Source organism: Girardinichthys multiradiatus, chromosome 5, assembly GCF_021462225.1.
Source record: "Girardinichthys multiradiatus isolate DD_20200921_A chromosome 5, DD_fGirMul_XY1, whole genome shotgun sequence".
NCBI lineage: Eukaryota > Metazoa > Chordata > Actinopteri > Cyprinodontiformes > Goodeidae > Girardinichthys > Girardinichthys multiradiatus.
The window spans coordinates 433,565-458,964 of NC_061798.1; the positions used below are offsets into that span (position 1 = coordinate 433,565).

Genomic DNA, 25,400 nt, shown 5'->3' on the forward strand with positions numbered 1-25,400 from the left:
TACCAAGCAGAATGAAAGAATAAGGAAGACTAATGGGCTATGTACAACATAGACAAGTGAATCAAGGATGGTTGAAAACCATGACCAAAAAAGTGATGCAACCTTACCATGCAATGTTATTTATGTTTTAGAACCAAGGATTATCTTGAACAATCTGGAAATGAAGTTAAGTTAGTCTAGGAACAAACTTAGGCAATAATTGGTATACCTTCACACAACCATTCACAATGCAAGATCAGATAAAATATTGTTTTAATAAAATTACATTTTAAAGAATGATTTGCTGAATAAAAGCAACCTTCTGGATGACTAATTCTCAACGGTGTTTAATTAGCTTCCTTTTTTTGTTAAAATAATATTTATGGAAATAATATTAAGAATAAGAGCCAAACTGTTATGATTCTGCACTGGTTGTCTGCATCACCTCTGTCTGCCTACTCTGTGCTGCAGCTTTTAGGAGGATTGGTTTCATCTGCTCCTTCCCAGCCAGCTCCCTAATTACTCCTCATCTGCTCCATCTGTGTTCCTGTCTTTATATGCAGCTCTCTGACAGACAACCAGTGCCAGATTATTGAAAGCCTTGTGTGAGTAAATGTCCAGCGTTCCTTCCTTGCCTACCTGTCTGATTCTGATCTCGTTTTTGCCCCTTGGATTTCTCTGCTCTGCTCTGCCCACGTCGGATATTCTCTTGGCTTCTGATTTCTGGATATCGACCTTGCTTCTGCCTCCTGACTACCGCCCTCTACCTAACCCCTGGATCCGTCTGCCTGAATCTGCCTTCCCGTTCATGACCTTGCTTCCGTGCCCTGACCAGCGATTCAAGTCCTCTCCCTCAGATCCTGTCGCCTGATTTTGTCCTCCCAGCTCTGACCCTGTTTCTGTCTCCTGACCACTGCATTCCGCACATTCACTGGGTTTGCAAACCTGATAACACATGTGACACAAACCTGTTGTCACCAGACGACCACACTGAGGAGCTGAAATTCAGTTTCCTGAGTCGCCCACGGATTCTGAAAAGGTTAGTGGCTTTATCTCTGAGTTTGACATTATTCTCAGTTCTCTACTCAGCCACTAACCAATCTGTCTGCCCTCAGAGGTTCCTGGGAGTACTGCTGGCGGTTTCTTGCCGAACGTCTTCCAGAGATCTCAAATCTTTTGAATCTTATCAGTTGTATCTGGCTAAAATTTCAAGTCCTTTGAACTACCTGTTACAGAATAAGTTGCCCAAAATAGACCCTTCACCTGCGCAACAATGGCGTGTTGAGAACTCAATTTCTCAACTCGATGCTGGTATGAATGAGATTATGGGCTTATTACTTAATGTGCCTTTTCCTAGTGCTTCTCAGATTCTTCAGCGTTCTGAACCCGCCTCTCAGACTGCAGCACCGGCTACAAACACTAGACAATCCCTGTTTGACCTCTCCTAAACTGCTTAAAGAAGATCATGATCAGTGCAGAGCTTTTCTAAACCAGTGTGAAATCCATGTTGAACTCTGGCCTTCATCGCTCCCCCCCGAGAGATCGAAGGTGACTTTTGTGAATCCACTACTGGCTGGCAGAGCTAAACCATGGGGCACTGTAGAGTGGCAAAACTTCAGAGTGGCAAAACAAGTCTGACTCATGTTTCACCTATTCTGCATTTGCTAAGGTGCTTATTAGAGTTTTTGACCCTGTTCTCCCAGAACGTGAAGCAGCAAGAGGCTTACTGTCTTTGAAGCAAGGCAAGCAGAGTGCGGCACAATATATTATTGACTTTCACCTATTCACTTCTGATAGTCAGTGGAACCAGGAGACACTCATGGATGCATTTATGCAGGGTCTTAAAAAGGAGATTAAAGATGAACTTGCTACCCACAATTATCCCAACACTCTAAAAGAACTTGAGGATTTGGCTACTCGTATTGATCTCCGACTCACTGTACGAAGAAGAGAGATGAATCATAGTGAGGGTCTGGCAGTTGTTTCCAGAAGCGTAGCTCCTCATCCACTAGATGTCAATAACCCTATATCTCCTGAAGGTCCCTCTGATCCTGAACCCACGCAGCTGGTTTGCACCAAGATGTCAGAATCTAAATGTTCTTGCAGAAGACTGCTTAACCTCTGTTTCTACTGCTGTGATAAGTGTCATAGAATCTCTGAATGTCTGAAGAAAGGTCAGAGGAAAACTCTGCTTAGTCAAAGTAGATTCACTACCTTCACTTCCCTGAAATCCTTCCCAGCTAATTTTGTGATCTCGTCCGTTTCTCACCAGGTCTCTGTTTTCATTGACTCTGGAGCCGACGCTGAGTTTATGGATGAATCATATGCCAGAGAGCTTGGTATAAAGGTTTTTCCAGCACCTTCCTCGCACCATGTTCTAGCCCTGGATGGCCACCATCTGTCCAATGCTGCTCAGATCACTGAGAGCATACTCTTTCCACTGGGGGTAATCATTGTGAAGAGATTACCTTCCTTATTCAGTCTCCTCAACTACCTGTTGTTCTGGGCGCCACTTGGTTGAAGAAACCCAATCTATATATCTATTGGCAGGGTAACACTATTTTGGGTTGGTCTATAACATGTTCTGCGTCTTGTTTATTGTCTGCCTGTTCTCCTTCTCAAGTCATCAGCTCCATTGAAGAGACCTACCCACACCTGGCTATGGTTCCATCTGTATACCATGACCTTAAGGAGGTATTTAATAAGTCTCGGACTTCAGCACTTCCCCCTCACCGGCCCTATGATTGTGGTATTGACCTGCTCCCAGGCACATCACCCCTTAGATGGCTCCTTTACTCCCTGTCTGTTGCTGAAAACCTTGCCATGAAAACATATGTAGAGAACTCTATAAAGGGCTGGCATCATCCGTCCATCATCCTTGCCTGCCGGAGCTGGATTCTTTTTTGTGGGCAAGAAAGATGGGTCTCTCAGTCCATGTATCGACTACAGAGGCCTTAATGATATAACTGTAAAGAACCATTATCCACTTCCACTAATGAGCTCTGCTTTTGACCTTATCCAGGGGACGAAGTACTTCACTAAATTGGATCTCTGGAATGCCTATCACCTTGTCTGCATCAGGGTTTGGGTTGACTAACGCTCCAGCAGTTAGTTAACGATGTTTTAAGAGACAGGGTGGGACAGTATGTATATGTTTACCTTGACAACATTCTGATCTTCTCACACACACTTGAGTCCCACAAGCTACATGTCTGATATGTTCTCCTTCATCTCCTCCAGAATCACCTTTTTGTAAAGGCAGAGAAATGTGAGTTTCACGCTACTTCTACTTCTTTTTTGGGTTTTGTTATTTCATGTAACCAAGTCACTGTGGACCCCGCTAAAATTCAATTCAAAGATACTTTATTGATCCCCGAGGGGAAATTAGAATTCCAGTACAACCCATCCAAACATACATCATGACACAAGACAAGGGGGGGACGGGTCACCGAGGCTTTGCTGCCCACTCACAGGCGCTGCCCTTGCTAGATGAGAAAAGAGGCCACATTAGGTAAGTAGAGGGAAAAAATCATATTTCACACTTTGTCCTTAGCAGGATACAGTTTGAGATTGCAAAAAACCTCAGCACAAAGAAGCAACAAGTTTACAAAACACCATCATGCCGGGAACGGTGAAGGTGGTGTGAGGGGTACATATGTTTATCTTGAGCATGTGTGTGTGTGCAAGTGAGTGTGTGCAAGTAAGTCCATGAAGCACTGTCACAGAGGCCATTGTCCTTGATGGTACATTGGAATGTTCATCAACCGGCCACAAAGTTCTTAGCAGGTCCACAGATGTCCTCAGGGAAGGGAGGGGGCAGAGGGAGTAGAGCGTCATGTTTACATAACTTCCAGGAGAGGTTGAAGATAGCCAGCCATCGAGGCCATGCAGGGGAGCCAGATTCAGAAAAACAACAATTATTTGGGTCAGGCTGACTCTTAATTTTCCGTCAGCCTTGAGAGTCTCGCTGGTGCTTCTCAAAGGTGAATCCAAACAGCCAAATTCCTGGTCTTTCGCCAGATCCGAGCGAACAACTTTCTCTAAGATTTATCCCATTTCACCCCTGAGTCCAGGAACCGCAACCTGCCTGCGATCCTGTGTAAGGATCACATCCAGTCCGCGATTCAGCTCACATAACAGCTCAGTGTGAGTGCTGATCGCTCTGAAGATCCCATCACACATGCTGAGCAGCCTCACAATTGCCAGAAGAGCTGCTGACATTCTCCGAATTTCTCGATATGCCAGGTAACCGCTGACTCCAAAAAGCAGAAATCCTGATATCAAACATCCAATTATATACACATCTTCGACATCCTCGACTGACATTATCGACAAACACACAATTCTCCACTTCTATCAAGAGTCCATTGTGTATCCAGAGAAAAACGTCCCGTCCGGACAAGTGGGCTCTCCTTCACCCTGTCGTCTCCTCGAGAAAATTTGATCAATTGCATTGAGAGACCAGCTGACCAAATCCATAACTCAGAATTTGGAAGATATGCAAAAAGAGGCTCCAAAAAGAAAACAAGACACAGAGCTGAAGCAGGGCAGATATGGGAGGGGTGCGGGAGACAGAGAAAAAGCGTCCTCCTCCACTGAGAGCATAAAGAATTTGACCACAGCCATTTCTGAGTGGCCCACTCCATCAGACCACAAACAACTTTAAAGGTTTCTGGGTTTTGCAATTTTTTACCGCCGCTTCATCCGGAATTCCGTCAGGTTTCCTTTCCTCTCCATGCACTCACATCTTCTAAGGTCCGTTTTGAGTGGAACAACCGAGCCGAAAGAGCATTCACCAGATTAAAGTCTCTGCTTACCACAGCACCTGTTCTGCGTACCCTTGACCCTGAAATACAATTTATTGAGGAGGTTGATGCCTCTAATAGTGGGGTAGGTGCTGTTCTCAGCCAAAGATACACGAATGATTTTGTTCATCCCTGTGCTTCCTTTCAAGGACTACAGCAGAGCATAACTATGATGTGGAGGATCGTGAACTGCTTGCTGTCAAGCTGGCATTGGAGGAATGGTGGCACTGGCTAGAAGGAGCAAAGGAACCATTCATTGTTTGGACACATCACAAGAACCTGGAGTACCTCAAGTTGGCCAAGAGACTCAGTCCCAGACAAACCAGATGGACCTTGTTTTTTGGATGTTTTAACTTCTCGCTATCTTACAGACCCGGGACCAAGAATATTAAACCTGATGCATGCACTTTCCAGAATTCATGAAAACTCTGTTTCTGCGACCAGTGGTGCGGAAGACTTCATCCTCCAGGACTCTGTAAGACTTTCTGTCACAATGCTGGATCTGGAGAAAGAGGTCAGAGTGGCCATCCATTGTCATCCACCTTCGGATTCATGCCCAAGAGACCATCTGTTTGTACCTGACCACCTGATTCTGCCATAAGTCGCGTTTGTTTTGTCACCCTGGAATTAACAAGACATTACAGGTGGTACAGTCCCAGTTTTGGTGGCCAACTCTGACCAAAGACGTCAAGTAATTCATCACAGCCTGCCATCAGTGCAATCATGCCAAGCCGTCAAGACGCCCACCCTCTGGGTTACTGAGACCACTCCCCATCCCGTCATGTCCCTGGTCTCATATCACCATGGACTTTGTCACACGTTTGCCTTCATCCAATAATCAGTTATCCTCACTTTCATTGACAGATTCTCCAAGATAGTTCACCATGTTCCTCGTCAAAAGCTGCTATCAGCTAAGGAGATAGGGGAAATCCTGGCTCGGGAGGTTTTCCGCCTTCCATGTCTACCCACAGAGATTGTATCGGACAGAGGTCCTCAGTTTGTCTCCCGCTTTTGGAAGGAGTTCTGCTTAATGTTGGGAGTTTCCATCAGTCTGTCTTCTGGTTTTCTCTCCCAATCTGATGGTCACTCTGAGGGGGCAAACCAAGAGATGGAGACCAAACTTTGCATTCTGTGTGACACTGATCCCACCAGGTGGTCGCATAAATTACCTTGGGTGGAGCTTACCATCAACTCCCAAGCTAAAACAGCTTATTTCTCATCATTAATAGGAGATAATAAGAATAATCCTAGGTTTCTTTTTAGGACAGTTGCTAAACTTACACAGAGTCATAGCTCTGTTAAACCATCCATTCCCCCAGCTCTCAGCAGTAATGACTATGAGATTTATTTTAATAAAATTGATTCTATTAAAAATAAAAGTCATTAGCATACTCCCGAACATAATTACTTCATCATCAGTAAGTAAGACAGCATTGGAGGTAACTGTAGAATCTGATCTGTGCTTCGACTGCTTTGATCCAGTGAAGCTTCCTGAGTTATCAAAATATTAGCTTCATCTAAACTTTCAACTTGTATGTTAGACCCAATCCCAACCAAATTATTTAAGGAAGTGTTCCCTCTGATTACCAGCCTCATTCTAGATTTGATTAATCTGTCCTTACTAAATGGATATGTACCATAGGCTTTTAAGGTAGCTGTAATTAAACCTTTACTTAAGAAACCTTAGCTTGATCAAGATGATTTACTAAATTACAGACCTACACTCACCGGCCACCTTATTAGGTACACCTTGCTAACGGGTTGGACCCCGTTTTGCCTTCAGAACTGTCTTAATCCTTCGTGGCATAGATAAGGTACTGGAAACATTCCTCAGAGTTTGGTCCATATTGACATGATAGCATCACACAGATGCTGCAGATTTGTTGGCTGCACATCCATGATGCAGATCTCCCATTCCACAACATCTCAAAAGTGCTCTATTGGATTAAGATCTGGTGACTGTCGAGGCCATTTGAGTACAGTGAACTCATTGTCATGTTCAAGAAACCAATCTGAGATGATTTGTGCTTTATGACATGGGACGTTATCCTGCTGGAAGTAACCATCAGAAGATGGGTACACTGTGGTCATAAAGGGATGGACATGGTCAGCAACAATAGTCAGGTAGGCTGTGGCGTTGACACGATGCTCAATTGGTACTAAGGGGCCCAAAGTATGCCAAGAAAGTATCCCCCACACCATTACACTACAGCCACCAGCCTGAACTGTTGATACAAGGCAGGATGGATCCACGCTTTCATGTTGTCGACAACAAATTCTGACCCTACCATCCAAATGTCACAGCTGAAACTGAGACTCATCAGACCAGGCAACGTTTTTCCAATCTTCTATTGTCCAATTTTGGTGAGCCTGTGTGAATTGTAGCCTCAGTTTCCTGTTCTTAGCTGACAGCAGTGGCTGCTGTAGCCCATCCGCCTCAAGGTTCGACATGTTGTGCTTTCATAGATGCTCTTCTGCATTCCTTGGTTGTAACGAGTGGTTATTTGAGTTACTGTCGCCTTTCTATCAGCTCGAACCAGTCTGGCCATTCTTCTCTGACCTCTGGCATCTACAATGCATTTGCGCCCACAGAACTGCTGCTCACATGACATTTTCTCTTTTTCGGACCATTCTCTGTAAACCCTAGAGATGGTATTGTGTGAAAATCCCAGTAGATCAGGAGTTTCTGAAACATTCAGACCAGCCCGTCTGGCACCAACAACCATGCCACATTCAAAGTGACTTAAATCACCTTTCTTCCTCCTTCTAATGCGTGGTTTGAACTGCAGCAGATTGTCTGGACCATGTCTACATACCTAAATGCATTGAGTTGCTGCCATGTGATTGGCTGATTAGAAATTTGCGTTAACGAGCACTTGGATAGGTGTACCTAATAAAGTGGCCGGTGAGTGTATATCCAATCTTCCGTTTTTATCTAAAATTCTTGAGAAAATAGTTGCTAATCAAGTATGTGAGCATTTCAATTCAATTCAATAAAAAAATACTTTATTAATCCCAAAGGGAAATCAAATGTTGTTGTAGCTCATATTATGTAGGTTTCTTCAAAGAGCCATTGTAGATGCTGATGGCTGTGGGCAGGAAGGATCTCCTGTAGCGCTCTGTCTTACAGCACATCTGAAGAAGCCTCTGACGGAAGACACTCTGTTGCTGTAGGACAGTCTGATGAAGAGGATGCTCAGGGTTCTCCATAATGTTCTTCATTTTATGAAGAATCCTTCTTTGCACAATGATCTCCAGACGTTCCAGAGGAGTCCCCAGAACAGAGCCAGCCTTCTTTATCAGCTTGTTGAGCTTTTTCAAGTCCCTGGCTCTGATGCTGCGTCTCCAGCAGATGATGGCAGAAGAGATCACACTCTCCACAACAGACTTATAGAAGATATGCAGCATCTTGCTGCAAATACCAAAGGACCTAAGCTTCCTCAGGAAGTACAGTCTGCTCTGTGTCTTCTTGTAGATGGCTTCACAGTTGCATCTCCACTCTAGTCTGTTGTCCAGGTGAAGATGGTGAGATGATTGTTTCCACACCATGCCACAAAGCGGTCCACCACCTTCTTGTACTCAGCTTCTTGTCCATCTCTGATCCACCCAACAACTGCAGAATCATCCGAGTATTTCTGTAAATGCACTGGAGAAATCAAAGAACATGATCCTCACAGTGCTGCTGGCTTTGTCCAGATGACAGTGGGTTTGTTGAAGCAGGTGTATGATGGCATCTTCAACTCCAACTCTACAGCGATAAGCAAACTGAAGGGGGTCCTGATAGTTTATTGTTTGTTTACTCAGGTGGGCCAACAGGAGTCTCTCTAGGACCTTCATGATGTGGGATGTCAGGGCAACAGGTCTATAGTCATTGAGGACTGATGGGTGAGTTTTCTTTGGTACTGGAACAAGACAGGAGGTCTTCCACAACACCGGAACCTTCTTCTGGGCCAGGCTAAGGTTGAAGAGGTGCTGCAGAATCCCACAGCACTGCTCTGTACAGGCCTTCAGGACTCTACGGCTGACATGATCTGGACCTGCAGCCTTATTCCGATTCAGTCTCTCCAGTTGCATCTTCACTTGACTTCTTGAGACACACAGGTGGAAGAGGGAGGCAAAGGAAGCATCAGCATCTTCTGATATGGTTGAAGGCAAACATGTAGAAGCAGAACGGTCTAGGGCTGAGGTGGAAGATAAAACATTTGAGGTTTTACTGGACAGCTGTGGGTCCTGCGGGTCAAAGGAGGGTGGGATGTCTGTTTGGCTGTGAGCAGGAGAGGAGGATGCGAAGGTTGTTTCTGAACTGAACCTATTGAAGAATGTGTTCAGTTCATTGGCTCTGTCCAGACCTTCATTGGTCTGATCATCCTTCTGCTTGAAGCCTGTGATCTTCATCCCTGACCACACATCTCTGATATTGTTTTGCTGGAGCTTGCTCTCCAGCTTCTTTTTGTACACCACCTTGCTGTCTCTTAACTTGACTTTAAGTTGCTTCTGTATACTCCTCAATAATTATCTGTCTCCCTCTCTGAAGGCTCTTTTTTTCTTGTTAATTAGGTCCTTCAGGTCACTGGTGATCCAAGGTTTGTTATTGGGGAAGCATCTCATGGTTCTGGTGGGGATGAAGTTTATATAGTCGGTTACACACTCAGTCATGGCATTGATGTCCTCTCCATGTGGCTGGCACAGTGCATCCTAGTCTGTTGCCTCAAAGCAACCTTGCAGAGCTTCTTCAGCTTCCTGTGACCATTTTCTCACAGTCCTCTTTATTACAGGTTGTCTCTGAACAAAGGGCTTATATTTCGAGCAGAGAAAAACAAGATTGTGATCTGATTTGCCTAGAGGAGGTCTTGCTGTAGAGATGTATGAGTCCTTGACATTTGCATTAAAAAAATCCAACGTTTTGTTTTCTCTGGTAAAGCAGCTGACAAACTGTTGAAACGTTGGAAGTGTAGCAGAGAGTGGAGCGTGGTTAAAATCATCAGAAATTGCCACAAAAGCATTGGGGTTTTGTGTCTATAGCTTAGCAACAACTGAGCTGATGGCATCACATGCAGTGTCGGCAACAGCGGAAGGTGGAATGCAAACTGTTGCCAAAATAACACTGGTGAACTCTCTGGGTAAATAATATGGAAGAACACTTATTGCCAACAGTTCAATATCTGGACTGCATAGATGATACTTCACAGTACCATGTCCTGGAGTACACCATCTGTTGTTCACAAATACTGCCAGTCCAACTCCTTTACATTGGCTGCTCCTCTTTAAATCTCTGTCTGCCCGTATGGTTAAAAAGCCCGGCAGAGAGACGCTGGAGTCCGGGATATGATCCTGCAGCCATGTCTCAGTAAAACACATGATACAGCATGCCCGGTACTCCGGCTGGGTCCTTTTTAGGGTTTGGAGTTCATCCAACTTGTTTCCCAACGATCTCATGATGTCCATCATAATCGACGGAAGAGATGGTTTGAACTTCCTCCTTCTCGCTCTTCTCTTAGCTCACTAGTAAAAGTCACTGATGATATTCTTATGGCCTCAGATAATGGACTTGTGTCTTGTTCTGTTAGATCTCAGTGCTGCATTTGATACAGTCGATCCTAATATGCTCTTAGAAAGGCTGGAATATGCTGCCCCTGGGTTAATTGTGGAGTACCACAGGGTTCAGTGCATGGGCCAATTCTCTTTACTATATATATGCTTGCAATAGATAAAATTATCAGGCAGCATGGGATAAATTTTCTCTGTTATGCTGATGATACACGGCTATCAGGATGTCCACGAAATGAAGTTAAAAGCCTTCAGCTCATTCAAAATGCTGCAGCAAGAGTTCTGATGAAAATTAAAAAGAGAGATTATATTTCTCCTATTTTAGCTTCCCTTCATTGGCTCCTTGTTAAATCCAGAATAGAATTTAAAATTCTCCTCCTCACATATAAAGCCCTTAATGATCTAGCTCCATCATACATCAAAGATCTGATTGTTCCATATGTTCCTAACAGAGCACTTAATGCACACACTGCAGGTTTACTGGTGGTTCCTACCTTTAAAATACCACTAATAAAAAGGGTGGAAATGCATAAGCGTGGACGGCGTGTTATGGCCAATCTCCTGCGTTTAAAAATAACCTTTTAAATAAAGTTTGTCTTTAAAAACACAAACACAGAACACATAAACTGAGCACATGTGCTTAACAGCTAATCTGCTAGCACTAAGAGCACTGAGTTTTCAATACAAACAAAACCAAACATCATAAAACGAATCTTGATGCAATCTGCTTGGTATTCTTAGGCAGAAAAACTTGTAACCAATTTGAATTATAAATTGAATCCGACTGCACTGTTCGATAGTTAGGATTAATTGGAATGTATGTACCTGACTTGAAATCTGTATGATTCGATTGAATTTACTTTGTAAAGTGCCTTGAGACATGTGTTGTGAATTGGCGCTGTATAAATAAAACTCAATTGAATTGAACTGAACTTCCTCCGCAGGGTGGCCAGGCACTCCCTTGGAGCCAGGATGAGAAGCTCGGCCATCCGGGAGAAGCTTGGAGTAGAGCTGCTGCTCCTCCACATTAAGAGTCCGCTGAGGTGGGTCCGGCATCTGTTTGGATTGCCCCTTGGATGCCTCCCTCAGGAGATGTTCTAGGCACGTCCCACCTGGAGGAGACCCAGAGGATCCCCCAGGACATGCTATTGGCTATTCTCGGCTATCCTCAGGCTTCCCCCAGAGGAGCTGGAGGATATGTCTGTTGAGAGGGAAGTCTGGGCATCTCTGCTTAGACTGTTGCCGCTGTGACCGATTAGTGCAAGACGGCGAGTATGAGTACAAGGTGTCAAAGACAGGTGGCTTTGACACGTGTCATGGTCTGATTGTTTAAAGAAACCTCCACAGTTCTACTTAGAATTCACACAAGTATTTACAGAAATACATTGAAACAGGTCAATTTACAGTGGGCATGTAAAATAAACCTTATACCATAGTAGCGAAAAGGAGAATACTCAGTTTGACAGTTTCTTTTTTTGTTTGTTTTTAAGTGGGACTTTACAGCTATATGTTAAAGATGGCGAAACTGTAAAAATCAAAATGACTTCCCTTTGGACTGTGCTTCTGTTTTGTCCTTTAGGTCCAAAATGCTAAACAGATTAACAGCGGGCTGAAACAGCTGTTGGAGTCTGGGATTGAAGAGTATAGACTGGCTGAGGTAAAAGTATCACTGACCTCCAAACAAAACATTGATATTTATGTTCATCAATTATGTGTATCATGATTATCCAAAGTAAACACCAGTGTCAGATTGAAACACCATATTACAGTGCAATTCATAAAAACTAAATTTTAAAACATAAACTTGTGAAATCAGTGGCACACTTTAACAGCTCCTTTAAAACCAACACACCCAAAGTAAATGTCTCTTTTAATGACCTTTGTATTCTTCTCAGATGTTTCTTTGGTCATTATTCTTGCAATTGTGTTAGCTCCAATACTCTATGTACAAGCTTGTCATTCAGAAACTGGCTTTTTGGAGGCAAAACAACTCCACCTTGGGTCCAAAATGGTTGTACTGCGCCATTACTTTGGTTGGATAACAAGCAGGTCCCGATAAAAGTCTGCATTTCTTTTTATTTTATTCTGTTTTCCAACATCCATTTTACTCATTTCACGAATTACATTTTTTTCATTCTTCTAAACTGAAGTGCTAAAAATTTACCTGTATTTATAATTCATACGTGAAAAAAGAGAGTGAAGAAAGTAAAGACTTTTGTATAATTAAAAGCGTTGCATATATGAAGTTAGACCACATTTACGATTTCCATTTTCAACATTAGTGTCATGTTGTCACATTTACCTTACTCGTTAATGATACTCAGGATGCCTCTCTTGTTTTTGTTTATTTATCAGCTATTATTATTGTTGTTACTACTTTTTTTGGCCCTGTTGTTTTTGTTTACCTGTGTCTCTTTCCTGAAGGAGCTTCTTATGTCTAAAATATAGGAGCCTTCTTTTTCATCCTATAGATTATTTTCTGTTAGCTGTGTTTCCAATTCAAAGCTACAAACAGAGCTACTGGTGCCTTTAACTGTGTACTAAGTTTGCCCTTCCCATGGAAAGAACTCCGTAGACCAGTGATCCCCTGTCTTTTTCTAGAGGTGGAATTTAAGTTCCTCTGAAGAGATCCGGATCTTATGGTTCTGTTTTAAAGACTTAATTTATTTAAACGAAGACAGGCAGGAGTTGCAGGTGAAAACCCACAGAGGTTTGTTTCCACGGAGATGAGTTTCCTCTTTGTTGATTCAGTCGGCTGCAACGGCTCCTCATATTTTCCTCGTTTTGGATGGATGAGAAGTTTAGCGTTTAAAACATTTTATTTATTTTTTTTTGAGTTGATCACAGACGCATACGCATACTTTGGTAAAAAAAAAAAAAAAATTTTGCCCCCCTGTTCTTCTTCAGACCTACAGCCCATCCTCAACCGGTGGAGAGAAGAAATCAACGTCAAAGTAGTTTTGTTCTTTTTTTTATTAAATTGGATAGGTGTATTTAGAGGTCTGGGCAGGGTAAGGCATAGTTTAAGATGATTTAGAATCACCATTGATTAATCCAAGGTATCAACTTGTTGCATGCAATACTGATTGAAGTGTTTTATGCTGAGCTGTGTTTGATTTGCTGTGCAAGGAGCGTGTTCATGTTTTTGTCCGGCTGATCCCAAATCAGCCAGCCGTTAGAAGTTGGACTTTTCCATTCAAAGCAGCTGCGGTCTGGGCCTCGTGGCCTGACCACTCCTTTGTCACAGTTTTAGTACAGGAGTGTTTTTCACTGAGTTCCCGCCTCAGAGTTCTATGACTCTTTGTTCGAGATTTTGGGCAATCAGCTGCTAGTGGGTAAGGGTGCAGCCAACCGTCTACCAGCTGCTCACCACCCTCGAGACGCACACCAGGAGGGCTTCACTTTCCAAGTTACCCCAATTGAACATTTTGTACATAAAACTGCTGGTTTGATCTGTATAAACACTCAATGCGCATATACTTTATTTTAAATATTATTGTTAGGTAGTCATTTTTATCCCCTTTGTGTAGAATAGTACGAATTATATCAGGGCTATATGGTTTCAATACATTTTCACACATATATAAGATAAGCGTTTGTGTTTATTTCATGCAAGAGTGATTTATCAGTCAAAATAAGGTCAAGGTTCCTCAACCTTCGGTGAAGCGGTTGAATAAACAGTGACATTTAGCATGGTTTTGGTTAATAATTATCAGTTATTAATGATAATTAACTAATTGTAATTATTCAGTGCTTTGAGCCCATACTCACAACACCAGAGGATATATATGATTTCTATTCGTTAGCAATGATTTTTGGTTAAGAAATTATTTTTCTGAATTCTGATTTATAATTATAATTTTTATAAATATTAATTAATCAATAATCATAATCCTTACAGGGTAAAATTTTTTTTAACAAAAATAACCAATGGCAAGAATAAAATATTTTGAACTAGAATCATTCAAACTTAAGCATGTACACTGCTGAAAAAAATAAAGGGAACATTCAAATAACACATCCTAGATCTGAATGAATGAAATATTCTCATTGAATACTTTGTTCTGTACAAAGTTGAATGTGCTGACAACAAAATCACACACAAATCATGAATGGAAATCAAGTTTATTAACCAATGGAGGCCTGGATTTGGAGTCACACACAAAATTAAAGTGGAAAAACACACTACAGGCTGATCCAACTTTGATGTAATGTCCTTAAAACAAGTCAGAATGAGGCTCAGTATTGTGTGTGGCCTCCACGTGCCTGTATGACCTCCCTACAACGCCTGGGCATGTTCCTGATGAGACGACGGATGTTCTCCTGAGTGATCTCCTCCCAGACCTGGACTAAAGCATCTGCCAACTCCTGGACAGTCTGTGGTGCAACGTGACGTTGGTGGATGGAGCGAGACATGATGTCCCAGATGTGCTCAATCGGATTCAGGTCTGGGGAACGGGCAGGCCGGTCCATAGCTTCAATGTCTTCATCTTGCAGGAACTGCTGACACACTCCAGTCACATGAGGTCTAGCATAGTCCTGCATTAGGAGGAACCCAGGGCCAACCGCACCAGCATATGGTCTCACAAGGGGTCTGAGGATCTCATCTCGGTACCTAATGGCAGTCAGGCTACCTCTGGCGAGCACACGGAGGGCCATGTGGCCCACCAAAACAATGCCACCCCACACCATCACTGACCCACTGCCAAACCAGTTATGCTAAAGGATGTTGCAGGCAGCAGATCGCCCTCCACGGTGTCTCCAGACTCTGTCATGTCTGTCACATGTGATCAGTGTGAACCTGCTTTCATCTGTGAAGAGCACAGGACGCCAGTGGTGAATATGCCAATCCTGGTCTTCTCTGGCAAATGCCAAGAGATACCATCCTCATGGAGTCGGTTTCTAACCGTTTGTGCAGACACATGCAGATTTGTGGTCATTTTGCAGGGCTCTGGCAGTGCTCCTCCTGTTCCTCCTTGCACAAAGGCAGAGGTAGTGGTCCTGCTGCTGGATTGTTGCCCTCCTATGGCCTCCTCCACGTCTCCTGGTGTACTGGCCTGTCTCCTGGTAGCGCCTCCAGGCTCTGGACACTACGCTGACAGACACAGCAAACCTTCTTGCCACAGCTCGCATTGATGTGCCATCCTGGATGAGCTGCACTACCTGAGCCACTTGTGTGGGTTGTAGAGTCCGTCTCATGTTACCACGAGTGTGAAAGCACCACCAACATTCAAAAGTGACCAAAACATCAGCCAGAAAGCATAGGTACTGACAAGTGGTCTGTGGTCTCCACCTGCAGAAGTGTTTAAGTGTTCCCTTAATTTTTTGAGCAGTGTATATTGGTGGGAGTTTAAAAGCAATGTGCATACCTCAGATGAAATATTGCAATGTTTACATATCAGATACATACATTCTGCTGCGCTCTGTGCACAGTGACAAAAGAGGTACTTGTGTATGCGTCTCAAAAAACAAAAAGAAAGAATGGGTACAAACTAAAACTTGTAAATTTTAAAGAGACAGTCAAAGATTTGGTTCATTTAAGAATTTTACAACTCTATTCTTTGTTTTTAGATCATGTTTTCATTTATTCGGGGAAAAGTTATGTAAACCCACCTTCTATATGATCTAATAACTGGTTGGGTCAACCTTGGCGCAAATGTCAATCATTTCTGGGTGATGAAAAGTTCAAGGCACAGGATCTCAAACAGATTTATATCCAGACTTTGACTATGCCACTCCAAAACTTTCATTTTAGGATTTTTGAACCATTCAGAGGTGGATTTGCTGATCTGCTTTAGATAATTGTTTTCTAAAACTTGCGGCACACAAAAAAATTCAGATGTACGAAACTGTGAGTAGACATGTCACAGCACACGTAGCCTTCATACATTCCAACTGGCGGTGGATTTGAAGTAGCTGCACGTGGCACTTGGACCACCCGGTCCCTGCCTCTCAATACTAATGCAAAGTAGTTCAAGTAGCCAGAAGTCACCCATCACCTGTCCAAATAACCATAGCAACGTGCTGTGAAAGTCCGAACCGTCCCTTCCAGCGGAGAAACACTAAGAGAGACTGTGTCTACACTCCATGAGGGCTATTTGTAGTCGGTTACAACAAACCAACAACTGCTTGAATGACATCAGCGACTCAAACCCGGCTGAAAATACGTTTGTCGGCTGAAACCCATTTAGTTCTATAATTTGTGTATCAAAACCAAACGGCGCTGTCTAGCTGCTGCACTAAGCTCACTGATAGCTCAATGATAGCTGATCATCATAATGATGTGAATATGTCTCCCATATTTGACCCAAAACAATTTTTTACCTAGTAACCAGCCACCGCACACCGAGATTTGTTCCCAACACAACTATTAAATATTAGATTAATTATAATTGTTATTATAAAATATAAATAAATAAAGGACCGCAGTGTAGTGAGAACTTGAACTGGTACCGGTGATGCACGGTTCCTCCTGGTTTTTCCTCCTAACATCGAGGCCAGCTCCGTGCAGAGCTCCAAAAAATTGCCCTGGGCAATCTAAACAGGCTGATAAGTCATACATCATCATGTGCCAGCTGATCAGTACATCTCTAAAAAAAAAAAAAACACTCTCTCCAACTTTTTCCATTTGCGATGTTTTCCAGCTATTTATGGACATGTGTGATTGTCTCCAGCTTGTCTACCTTAGGAATCATCAAACCGGACTTGTTTGGAATTAATCTGCTGATCCAACACAGATTCTATTTTTCAGTGATAATGAAAGTGCCCCTTAGATGATTCACATGCATTTTATGCTCCATGGGTCACAGACCGATGCACATTAACATCTACAGGTGACAGAAAAAGGAAGTTTCACAGTTTACATTCGAATGAGGTTGTTTCCATCATTTTCTGAGGTCTGTTACGTTATTGTATGTGGCTAAATGTAATTCAGCTGCTGTGTGCAGTGTTTAAACCATAAAAGCTCAAACGCATGAAAAAGCATCATGTTTGACGCTCCATGAATTAAATAAAGCTGAATGGAGTCATATTTAATTGGATTTAAATGAGTTTTTGTTTTCTGTTGTTTATTATTGTTGATTGAAAAAAGTTTGCATGGATTTATGCAGACTTTAACGCAACATTCATTTTTGTACATGCCAAGTTAGGCATAAAACATAGCGCCGCAAGATGTTTGTGCTTAAGTACGCTTCGTACATGAGGTCCCTGGAGCTCAAGGTCACAACCTCCTTCAGGATTCTCTGATAGGGAGGAGAATACATGGTTCAATAGCAAATTACAGCAAGCCACCCAGGTTCTTTAGCATCAAAGCAGTCCCAGACCATTACACTTCCACCACCATGTTTGACTGCAGGTACGATGTTCTGCTTCTGAGACGCTGTGTTAGTTTTACACCAGATGTAACGGGACCCCCACCTTCCAAAAGCTCCTCTTTTGTCTAATCACTCCACTAAATGTCAACAGAATGTTTTCCAAGATGTCTCGGGGATCATCAAGATGTTTTTTTGGTAAATGTGAGATGGGTCTTTGTGTTCTTTTGAGTCAGCATTGGTTCTACCTTTGAAGCTCTCCCATGGAGGTTATTTTTGCCCAGTCTCTTTCTTTTTTTAAGTGATATATTTATTGAATTTTTATAGTACACAACAAACAAGTGTACTATTATCACAAAATTTACATTAAGCAACATAGTCCCCCACAGAAATTTATTCAACGGTGACCATATTTCTTCAAAATGCTCTCCCCTCCCCCTGACAAGAGAGGTGAGTTGTTCCAGTGCAATTCATGATGAGATCTCCTTTATATGCCACACGTGACTTGAGGGTACATCCATTTTCTTTTCTCGGGAGAGCAATAAATAAATACGACATTCTACTCTGTCAAAGGCCTGACGAGCATCGAGTGATAATAAAGCTGTGTTTTTAGCAACATCGCCGCCGTCTTCCACTTCATCCGGGACCGGGTCACGGGGGCAGTAGACTCAGTAGAGACACGCAGACCTCCCTCTCCCCAGACGCCTCCTCCAGCTCCTCTGGGGGAAGCCCAGGCCAGGCAAGAGACATAGTCCCTCCAGCGTGTCCTGGGCCTCCTCCTGGTGGGACGTGCCTGGAACACCTCCTGAGGACGGCGGCCCTTGGGTGCGCCTAGAAATCCTGTCCATAAAAGTTATGAACAGAACCAGTGATAAAGGGCAGCCCTGCTGGAGTCCAACAAGCGGCGGGAACAGGTCTGACTTAGTGCCGGCAATACGGACGAAACTCCTGCTCCACTTGTACAGAGACCGGATGGCCCCTAATAGAGGGCCCCCGACTCTGTACTCCTGGAGCACCCCCCACAGGGGACCACGAGAGACACAGTTGAATGCCTCCTTCAGGTCCACAAAACACATGTGGATGGGCAGACTCCCATGAACCCTCAAGTACCTTGTAGACGGTGTAGAGCTGGTCCAGTGCTCCACGGCCGAGACAAAAACAACACTGCTCCTCCTGAAGTTGAGGTTCAACTATTGGCCGAATTCTCCCCTCCAATACTGTGGCATAGGCCATACCAGGGAGGCTGAGGAATGTGATCCACCCATAGTTGAAACAAACCCTCCGGCCGCCCTTCTTCTTCTGGTCTGCCAGTCCAGAGGCACTGTCCCCAACCGCCACATAATGTTAAAGAGGTGTGTCAACCATGACAGCCCCACAACATCCAGAGACTTGAGGTACTGAGGGTGGATCTCATCCACCCCCAAAGCCCTTCTATCGTGGAGCTTTTTAACCACCTCTGTGATTTGAGCCTGGGTGATGAAAGAGTCCAACTCCGAGTCCCCAGTCTCTGCTTCCACCAGGAAAGGCGTGATGGCAGGATTGAGGAGATCCTCGAAGTACTCCTTCCACCACCCGATAATGTCCCCAGTCAAGGTCGGCAGCTCCCCACCCCCACTGTAAACAGTGATGGTGAAGCACTGCTGCCCCCTCCTGAGGCTCCGGACGGTTTGCCAGAATCACTTTGAGGATAACAGGTAGTCCTTCTCCATGACCTCACTGAACTTCTCCCAGGCCTGAGTTTTTGCCTCTGCCATAGCCCGGGCCGCAGCATGCTTGGCCTCACGGTACCAGTCAACCACCTCAGGAGTCCCACAAGCCAACCACAGCTGATAGGACTCCTTCTTCAGCTTGACAGCATCCCTTACTGCCGGTCTCCACCACCGGGTTCGGGGATTGGCACTGCAACAGGCACCGCAGACCTTACGGCCACAGGTACAAGCTGCAGCATCGACAATAGATGCGGAGAACATGGTTCACTCGGATTCTGTGTCTCCAACATCCCCTGGAATCTGGTCAAAGCTCTCCTGGAGGTGGGAGTTGAATACATCCCTGGCCGAGGGCTCCGCCAGACATTCCCAGCAGACCCTAACTAGGCGCTTGGACCTGCCAAGTCTGTCCAGCTTTCTCCTCTTCCAGCAGATCCAACTCCCCACCAGGTGATGATCAGTGGACAGTTCAGCCTCTCTCTTCACCCGAGTGTCCAAAACATGCGGCCGAAGGTCTGAAGACATGAAAACAAAGTCAATCATCGACCTCCTTCCTAGGGTGTCCTGATGCCAAGTGCACTGATGAACACCCTTATGCTTGAACATGGTGTTCATTATGGAGGCTATTCCTCCTGATCACGCCTCTCCAGGTGTCACTGTCGTTTCCCACATGGTCGTTGATGTCCCCCAGCAGAATAATGTAGTCCCTGGGAGGGGTACTATGCAGCAACCCCAACAGGGTTTAGCATCATGTTTCTCATGAATTATGTGTAGAACGCTTCGTATATCATAAAACCCTTGAAGTTTTGGTCCAAAGCCATTTTGATCATTATGAACTAAATGTGAGATATAGTGGTTTAATCTTCTTGCTAAATCTTTACAAAGTATTTTACTGTCAACCTCCATCAGACTTATTGGTCTAAATGATGAGAACTCTGCAGAAGGTTTACCAGGTTTTAAAATCAAAGTGATTATTGCGTGTCTCAGGCTGGCATTTTGATACGCTTCTTCATACATGTTACAAGTAGAATTATTAATTTTTCTTGGAAAAGTTTATATAATTCAATCAGGAAAACATCTGGCCCAGGTGCCTTACCGTTGGTAATGCTTTTGATAGCCTGTGATATCTCTTCAATGGTCAGGCTTCTGTCCAATTCCTGTTTTGTGTCTTCTGTTAGTGTCTGAAACTGCAGTTGATCAAGGAATTTGTCCTGTTTTGCTGAGACCCAAGGGCACTCTGATTTATACAAATTTTCATAGTCAAAAACTATCAGATGGATCTACTGTTACCTTCCCAGGAAAGGTATTTATGCTATTAATTGCTCTTTCATTTTGTATTTTCTTATTTCTCCACGGCAGGAGCTTTCCTGCTTTTTCTCATTGGTCATAATAAGATTGTTTTAACCGCATTAGACTTTTTGCTGCTGCATTAGAAGATAATTTATTATATTTAGTTCTCAAGCGTAACAGGTTACTTTGCTTTATTGAGTCATCGCATTATCCATTACCCATTAATTATCAATTTTCTCCCCTGTAAATGTAACAAATTCAAAATTCTGTAACCATCTTGTTTGAAACTGACAGTTTGGGTGTTTCTAGATAAATTGTTTTATGTAAATATTCAGTGAGATAGGTGCATGATCACTGATCACTATTCTATCATACTGACATTGTTTGATCCTTGATGAAAGTTCTCTTGAAACAAGAAATTAATCTGTATGTGAGAGGGATTTATATATACTTGAATGACATGAGAATTCTATTCTGTCTGGATTTTGTTTCCTCCACCAAGTTGACATCTAATATATATTGATTTACTGATTTATTGTCTAGTTTGTGTTTTATATATATCTGAGCCTGTTGAACGATCTATACTTGGGTTCAAAATGACGTACAGAGTCCCTCTCCTTAGCTGCTTGTGCCCGATATAGCAACAAGCCAATGATTAGCAAAAAGTCAAAAATCATGACAGATTTTATGGCACAACCATCAGTTATGGGCAGCTGATTCTGTGGTTTAGGAAGTGAACTGCTGTCCGAGCTACTGCACCCTGGTGGCGGATAGATACCTTGGAGCTCCCCCGAATCCTTTTTCCCAGAAGTGACACCACTGTTTCTAACACTCTCTTAAAGGAATCCCTCTTAAATCGTATTAAACTTTCAACACTGTTATTCTTAATAAGGTAGAGCAATGGTTACAAAGATCAGTGCTGAGGCTTCCTTTCCTGAATCTGCTCGGTGATCAAAGTGACGAAGCATCCCTGAAAGAAGGTGACACATAGTTTTTATATCTAGCACTCCCACGCACAGGATGTGCACACCCTCAGTGTTGTTCAGTAGACTATATGTCACCATTCTGGTGTCTATCTGATATAGTGTGTGATAGCAGGTGTCTGACCCTCAATCCAAGTGTGGCTGCAGCAGTCTAATCAACCCGGTTACACAGCGTTCCATAATCAAACCCAGTTTATTAAACTTTATGTCAAAATGTAGGTCATTTGGTCTTAAGCGTCAGTGAGGATTCTTATCCTCTCGTTCCTCTCGTCGTCTTCTGCTTTATCCGGGACCAGGTCGCGGGGGCAGCAGACTCAGCAGAGACACCCAGACGTCCCTCTCCCCAGACACCTCCTCCAGCTCCTCCGGGGGGAGCCCAAGGCGTTCCCAGGCCAGCCGAGAGACATAGTTCCTCCAGGGTGTCCTGGGCCGTCCCCTGGGCCTCCTCCCGGTGGGATGTGCCTGGAACACCTCCCGAGGAAGGTGTCCAGGAGGCCTCCGGTATAGATGCCCAAGCCACCTCAACTGGCTCCTCTCAAGTGGAGGAGCAGCGGCTCTACTCCGAGCCCCTCCAAGATGGCCGAGCTCCTCAACCTATCTCTAAGGGAGTGCCCGGCCACCCTACCGAGGAAGCTCATTTCAGCCGCTTGTATCCAGGATCTCGTTCTTTCGGTCATGACCCAAAGTTCATGGCCATAGGTGAGGGTAGGAACGTAGACTGACCGGTAAATCGAGAGCTTTGCTTTTTGGCTCAGCTCTCTCTTCACCACAACGGACCGGCACAGCGCCCCCATTACTGTGGCAGCCGCACCGATCCGTCTGTCGATCTCCCGCTCCATTCTTCCCTCACTCGTGAACAAGAGTCCGAGATACTTAAACTCCCCCACTTGAAGCAGGAACTCCCCTCCAACCTGAAGAGGACAAGCCACCCTTTTCCGGTCGAAAACCATGGCCTTGGACTTGGAGGAGCTGATTTTCATCCCTGCCGCTTCACACTCGGCTGTGAACCGCCCCAGTGCCTGCTGTAGGTCTTGGCTAGAGGGGGCCAGCAGGACCACGTCATCTGCAAAAAGAAGAGACGAAATCCTCTGGTCCCCAAACCAGACCCGCTCCGGCCCTTGGCTGTGCCTAGAAATCCTGTCCATAAAAGTTATGAACAGCACCGGTGACAAAGGGCAGACCCGCCGGAGTCCAACATGCACCGGGAACAGGTCCAACTTAGTGCGAACCAAACTCCTGCTCCGCTTGTACAGAGACCGGATGGCCCCTAGTAAAGGGCCCCCGATTCCATACTCCTGGAGCACCCCCCACAGGGCATCACGAGGGACACAGTTGAATGCTTTCTCCAGGTCCACAAAACATATGTGGACCGGTTGGGCAAACTCCCGTGAACCCTCGAGTACCCTGTAGAGGGTATAGAGCTGGTCCAGTGTTCCATGGCCGGGACGAAAACCACACTATCAGCCGGACTCTCCTCTCCAATACCCTGGCGTAGGCCTTACCAGGGAGGCTGAGGAGTGTGATCCCCCTGTAGTTGGAACACACCCTCCGGTCACCCTTCTTATGTAGGGGGACCAATACCCCAGTCTGCCAATCCAGAGGCACTGTCCCCGTCTGCCACGCAATGTTGAAGAGGCGTGTCAACCATGACAGCCCCACAACATCCAAAGACATGAGGTACTCAGGGCGGATCTTATCCAACCCCGAAGCCCTGCCACCACGGAGCTTTTTAACCACCTCGGTGACTTCAGCCTGGGTGATGAAAGAGTCCAACCCCGAGTCCCCAGCCTCTGTTTCCACCAGGGAATGCATTATGGCAGGACTGAGGAGATCCTCGAAGTACTCCTTCCACCGCCCGATAATGTCCCCGGTCGAGGTCAGCAGCTCCCCGCCCCCACTGTAAACAGTGTTGGCGATTCTTATCCTATCCCAACAAAAGTGAAAATGTTAGCATTTATACTTTATCATTATGGTGTGTGCATAAAAGTTCATCTATAAGTAATAGTAAGCAAGGGTTTTCCTACACTGCTACAGCTAATCCTGTCAGGTGTGTCTATGGTGGATGTCCGTGGCCTCCCTTGGAGATGAAAACAGCTGTATTTTTCCATTGTGAAGGATCCTCATCCTACATGGGTTATACTGAAACCTGTGGAACATTCCTTTTTCAGCAAACACTTTCCTGATCATGTTGAACTCGGCTCACTGTCAGATGGTTTCAGCTGAAAGATCCTGGGCGAAAAAGAGTGTTTATTTCCGTCGTGCCTGGTACTACATTGTTTTGTGGAGTGAAAAACAAACTCCCCAGTCTTGGAAATTCAGGAATCGAAAAAGGACAGCTCTGAGTTGGTTTAGTCTTGGAGGTGCCAGGGTGCGGTGTGCCCTCTCAATAATAAATAATCTGTCGGTCCCCAGCCAGTTTGGCAGAATCTCTCATATAAACTCCAGCAGCGGATGCTGACCCTTTCCAGAGTACAGAAGTACTTCCTTTGGGCCCGGTTCTCCAGGTTTTCAATCTTTGTCTCCAACTGAACTCAGAATGTAGTGACCGAAGTTCATCTAATACCATGCTAAAGTCACTTTTGCTACTAGTGCTATCGGTGCCCTCGTTGTCTTGGTCTGTTGCCGAAGTATTAGTTTTAGCCGGTTTTTGGGAACCGTGTCACCACATACTTGACAATGACATTATTGGTTGCATCACAGTTCTAACACTCAAAAAAATCTCTTCTTTTGTTTTCGGTCTTTTAAACCTTGTCCTTTATTTTTGTAGTGTAACCAGAAGGTGAACGCTCGTTGGACAACAGATGAACAGCTTCTAGCTGTTCAAGGTAAGCTACATCTCGTTATTAAACACCGAGATAGACACTATTCTTATTTATCATACATGTGTCATAACTGAATGTAACAACATCGTAGATAGGATCATAATATTTGCAAAATTCCAAAAATCCTCACAGATCCTACAATTCTGCAATTCTTGGCGATTTGTGTTATATGTGGTCTGTGTGGAATAGTAGCATTACCTAGAAGTGGTGTGAGGGCAATCTGGAACCTTGTACACCTGACCCACAATGCCTTTGCTGTGCCCTTAACAACAGTCCTACAATTTTCTTAAGGCATTGTATCAATTAATCTTTTGACCTACACAAATTGTTGTAAAGCAGGGCACACTTTTTATATTGTAGTTATCAGCAACAGGACAAGCACCTGCTTATCTTCTTGTTATGAATCTGGTAAGATCGAATTACACTGCAATCACTTCATTCAATTTATCCAGGAGTCAGGAAGTATGGCAAAAACTTCCAGGCCATTGCTGATGTCATTGGCAACAAAACAGTGGGACAGGTGAAAAACTTCTTTGTGAACTATCGTCGTCGGTTCAACCTAGAGGAGGTACTGCAGGAGTGGGAAGCAGAGCAAGGAACTCAGGCTCCAAATGGAGACAGTGCCACATCAGGTGAAGAGGGAAAGAACAGTTCAACCACTCCTTCAGGGAAGAGCACCGATGAGGAGGATGAGGAGGTAAGACCTTGATCTACGTTTAGCACATAACAGCGCTGTAACACTTCTATTTTTTTTTTGACAGGATTTTACTAATGTCAAATTGTTTTTATCTCTATTCTAGTTTGTGTTTTATTCTTGCACTAATGGAAAGCACTTTTGGCTCAGTAGTGACTGTTGTAAAGTCCTATAGCAATAAAATTTGATTTGTGGACCTTTACCTTTACAGCCTGTGTTTTCCCCTGTGTAGTTCTGTGAGCACGCTCTCAAGCACAGACAACT

General features: G+C 44.2%; 1 protein-coding gene across 2 annotated transcripts in view; it reads left to right on the forward strand.

The window, feature by feature from the left end:
- rcor3 (REST corepressor 3) overlaps nucleotides 1–25,400 on the forward strand; it is a 68,312-nt gene that overhangs the window by 38,334 nt on the left and 4,578 nt on the right. The window contains exons 9-11 of one of the 2 annotated variants that reach the window (XM_047365133.1): nucleotides 11,911–11,988; nucleotides 24,388–24,445; nucleotides 24,895–25,139. In XM_047365133.1, coding sequence (XP_047221089.1) covers nucleotides 11,911–11,988; nucleotides 24,388–24,445; nucleotides 24,895–25,139 — 381 coding nt within the window. The remainder of the gene's footprint in view (nucleotides 1–11,910; nucleotides 11,989–24,387; nucleotides 24,446–24,894; nucleotides 25,140–25,400) is intronic. The other variant, XM_047365135.1, reaches the window with a different exon arrangement.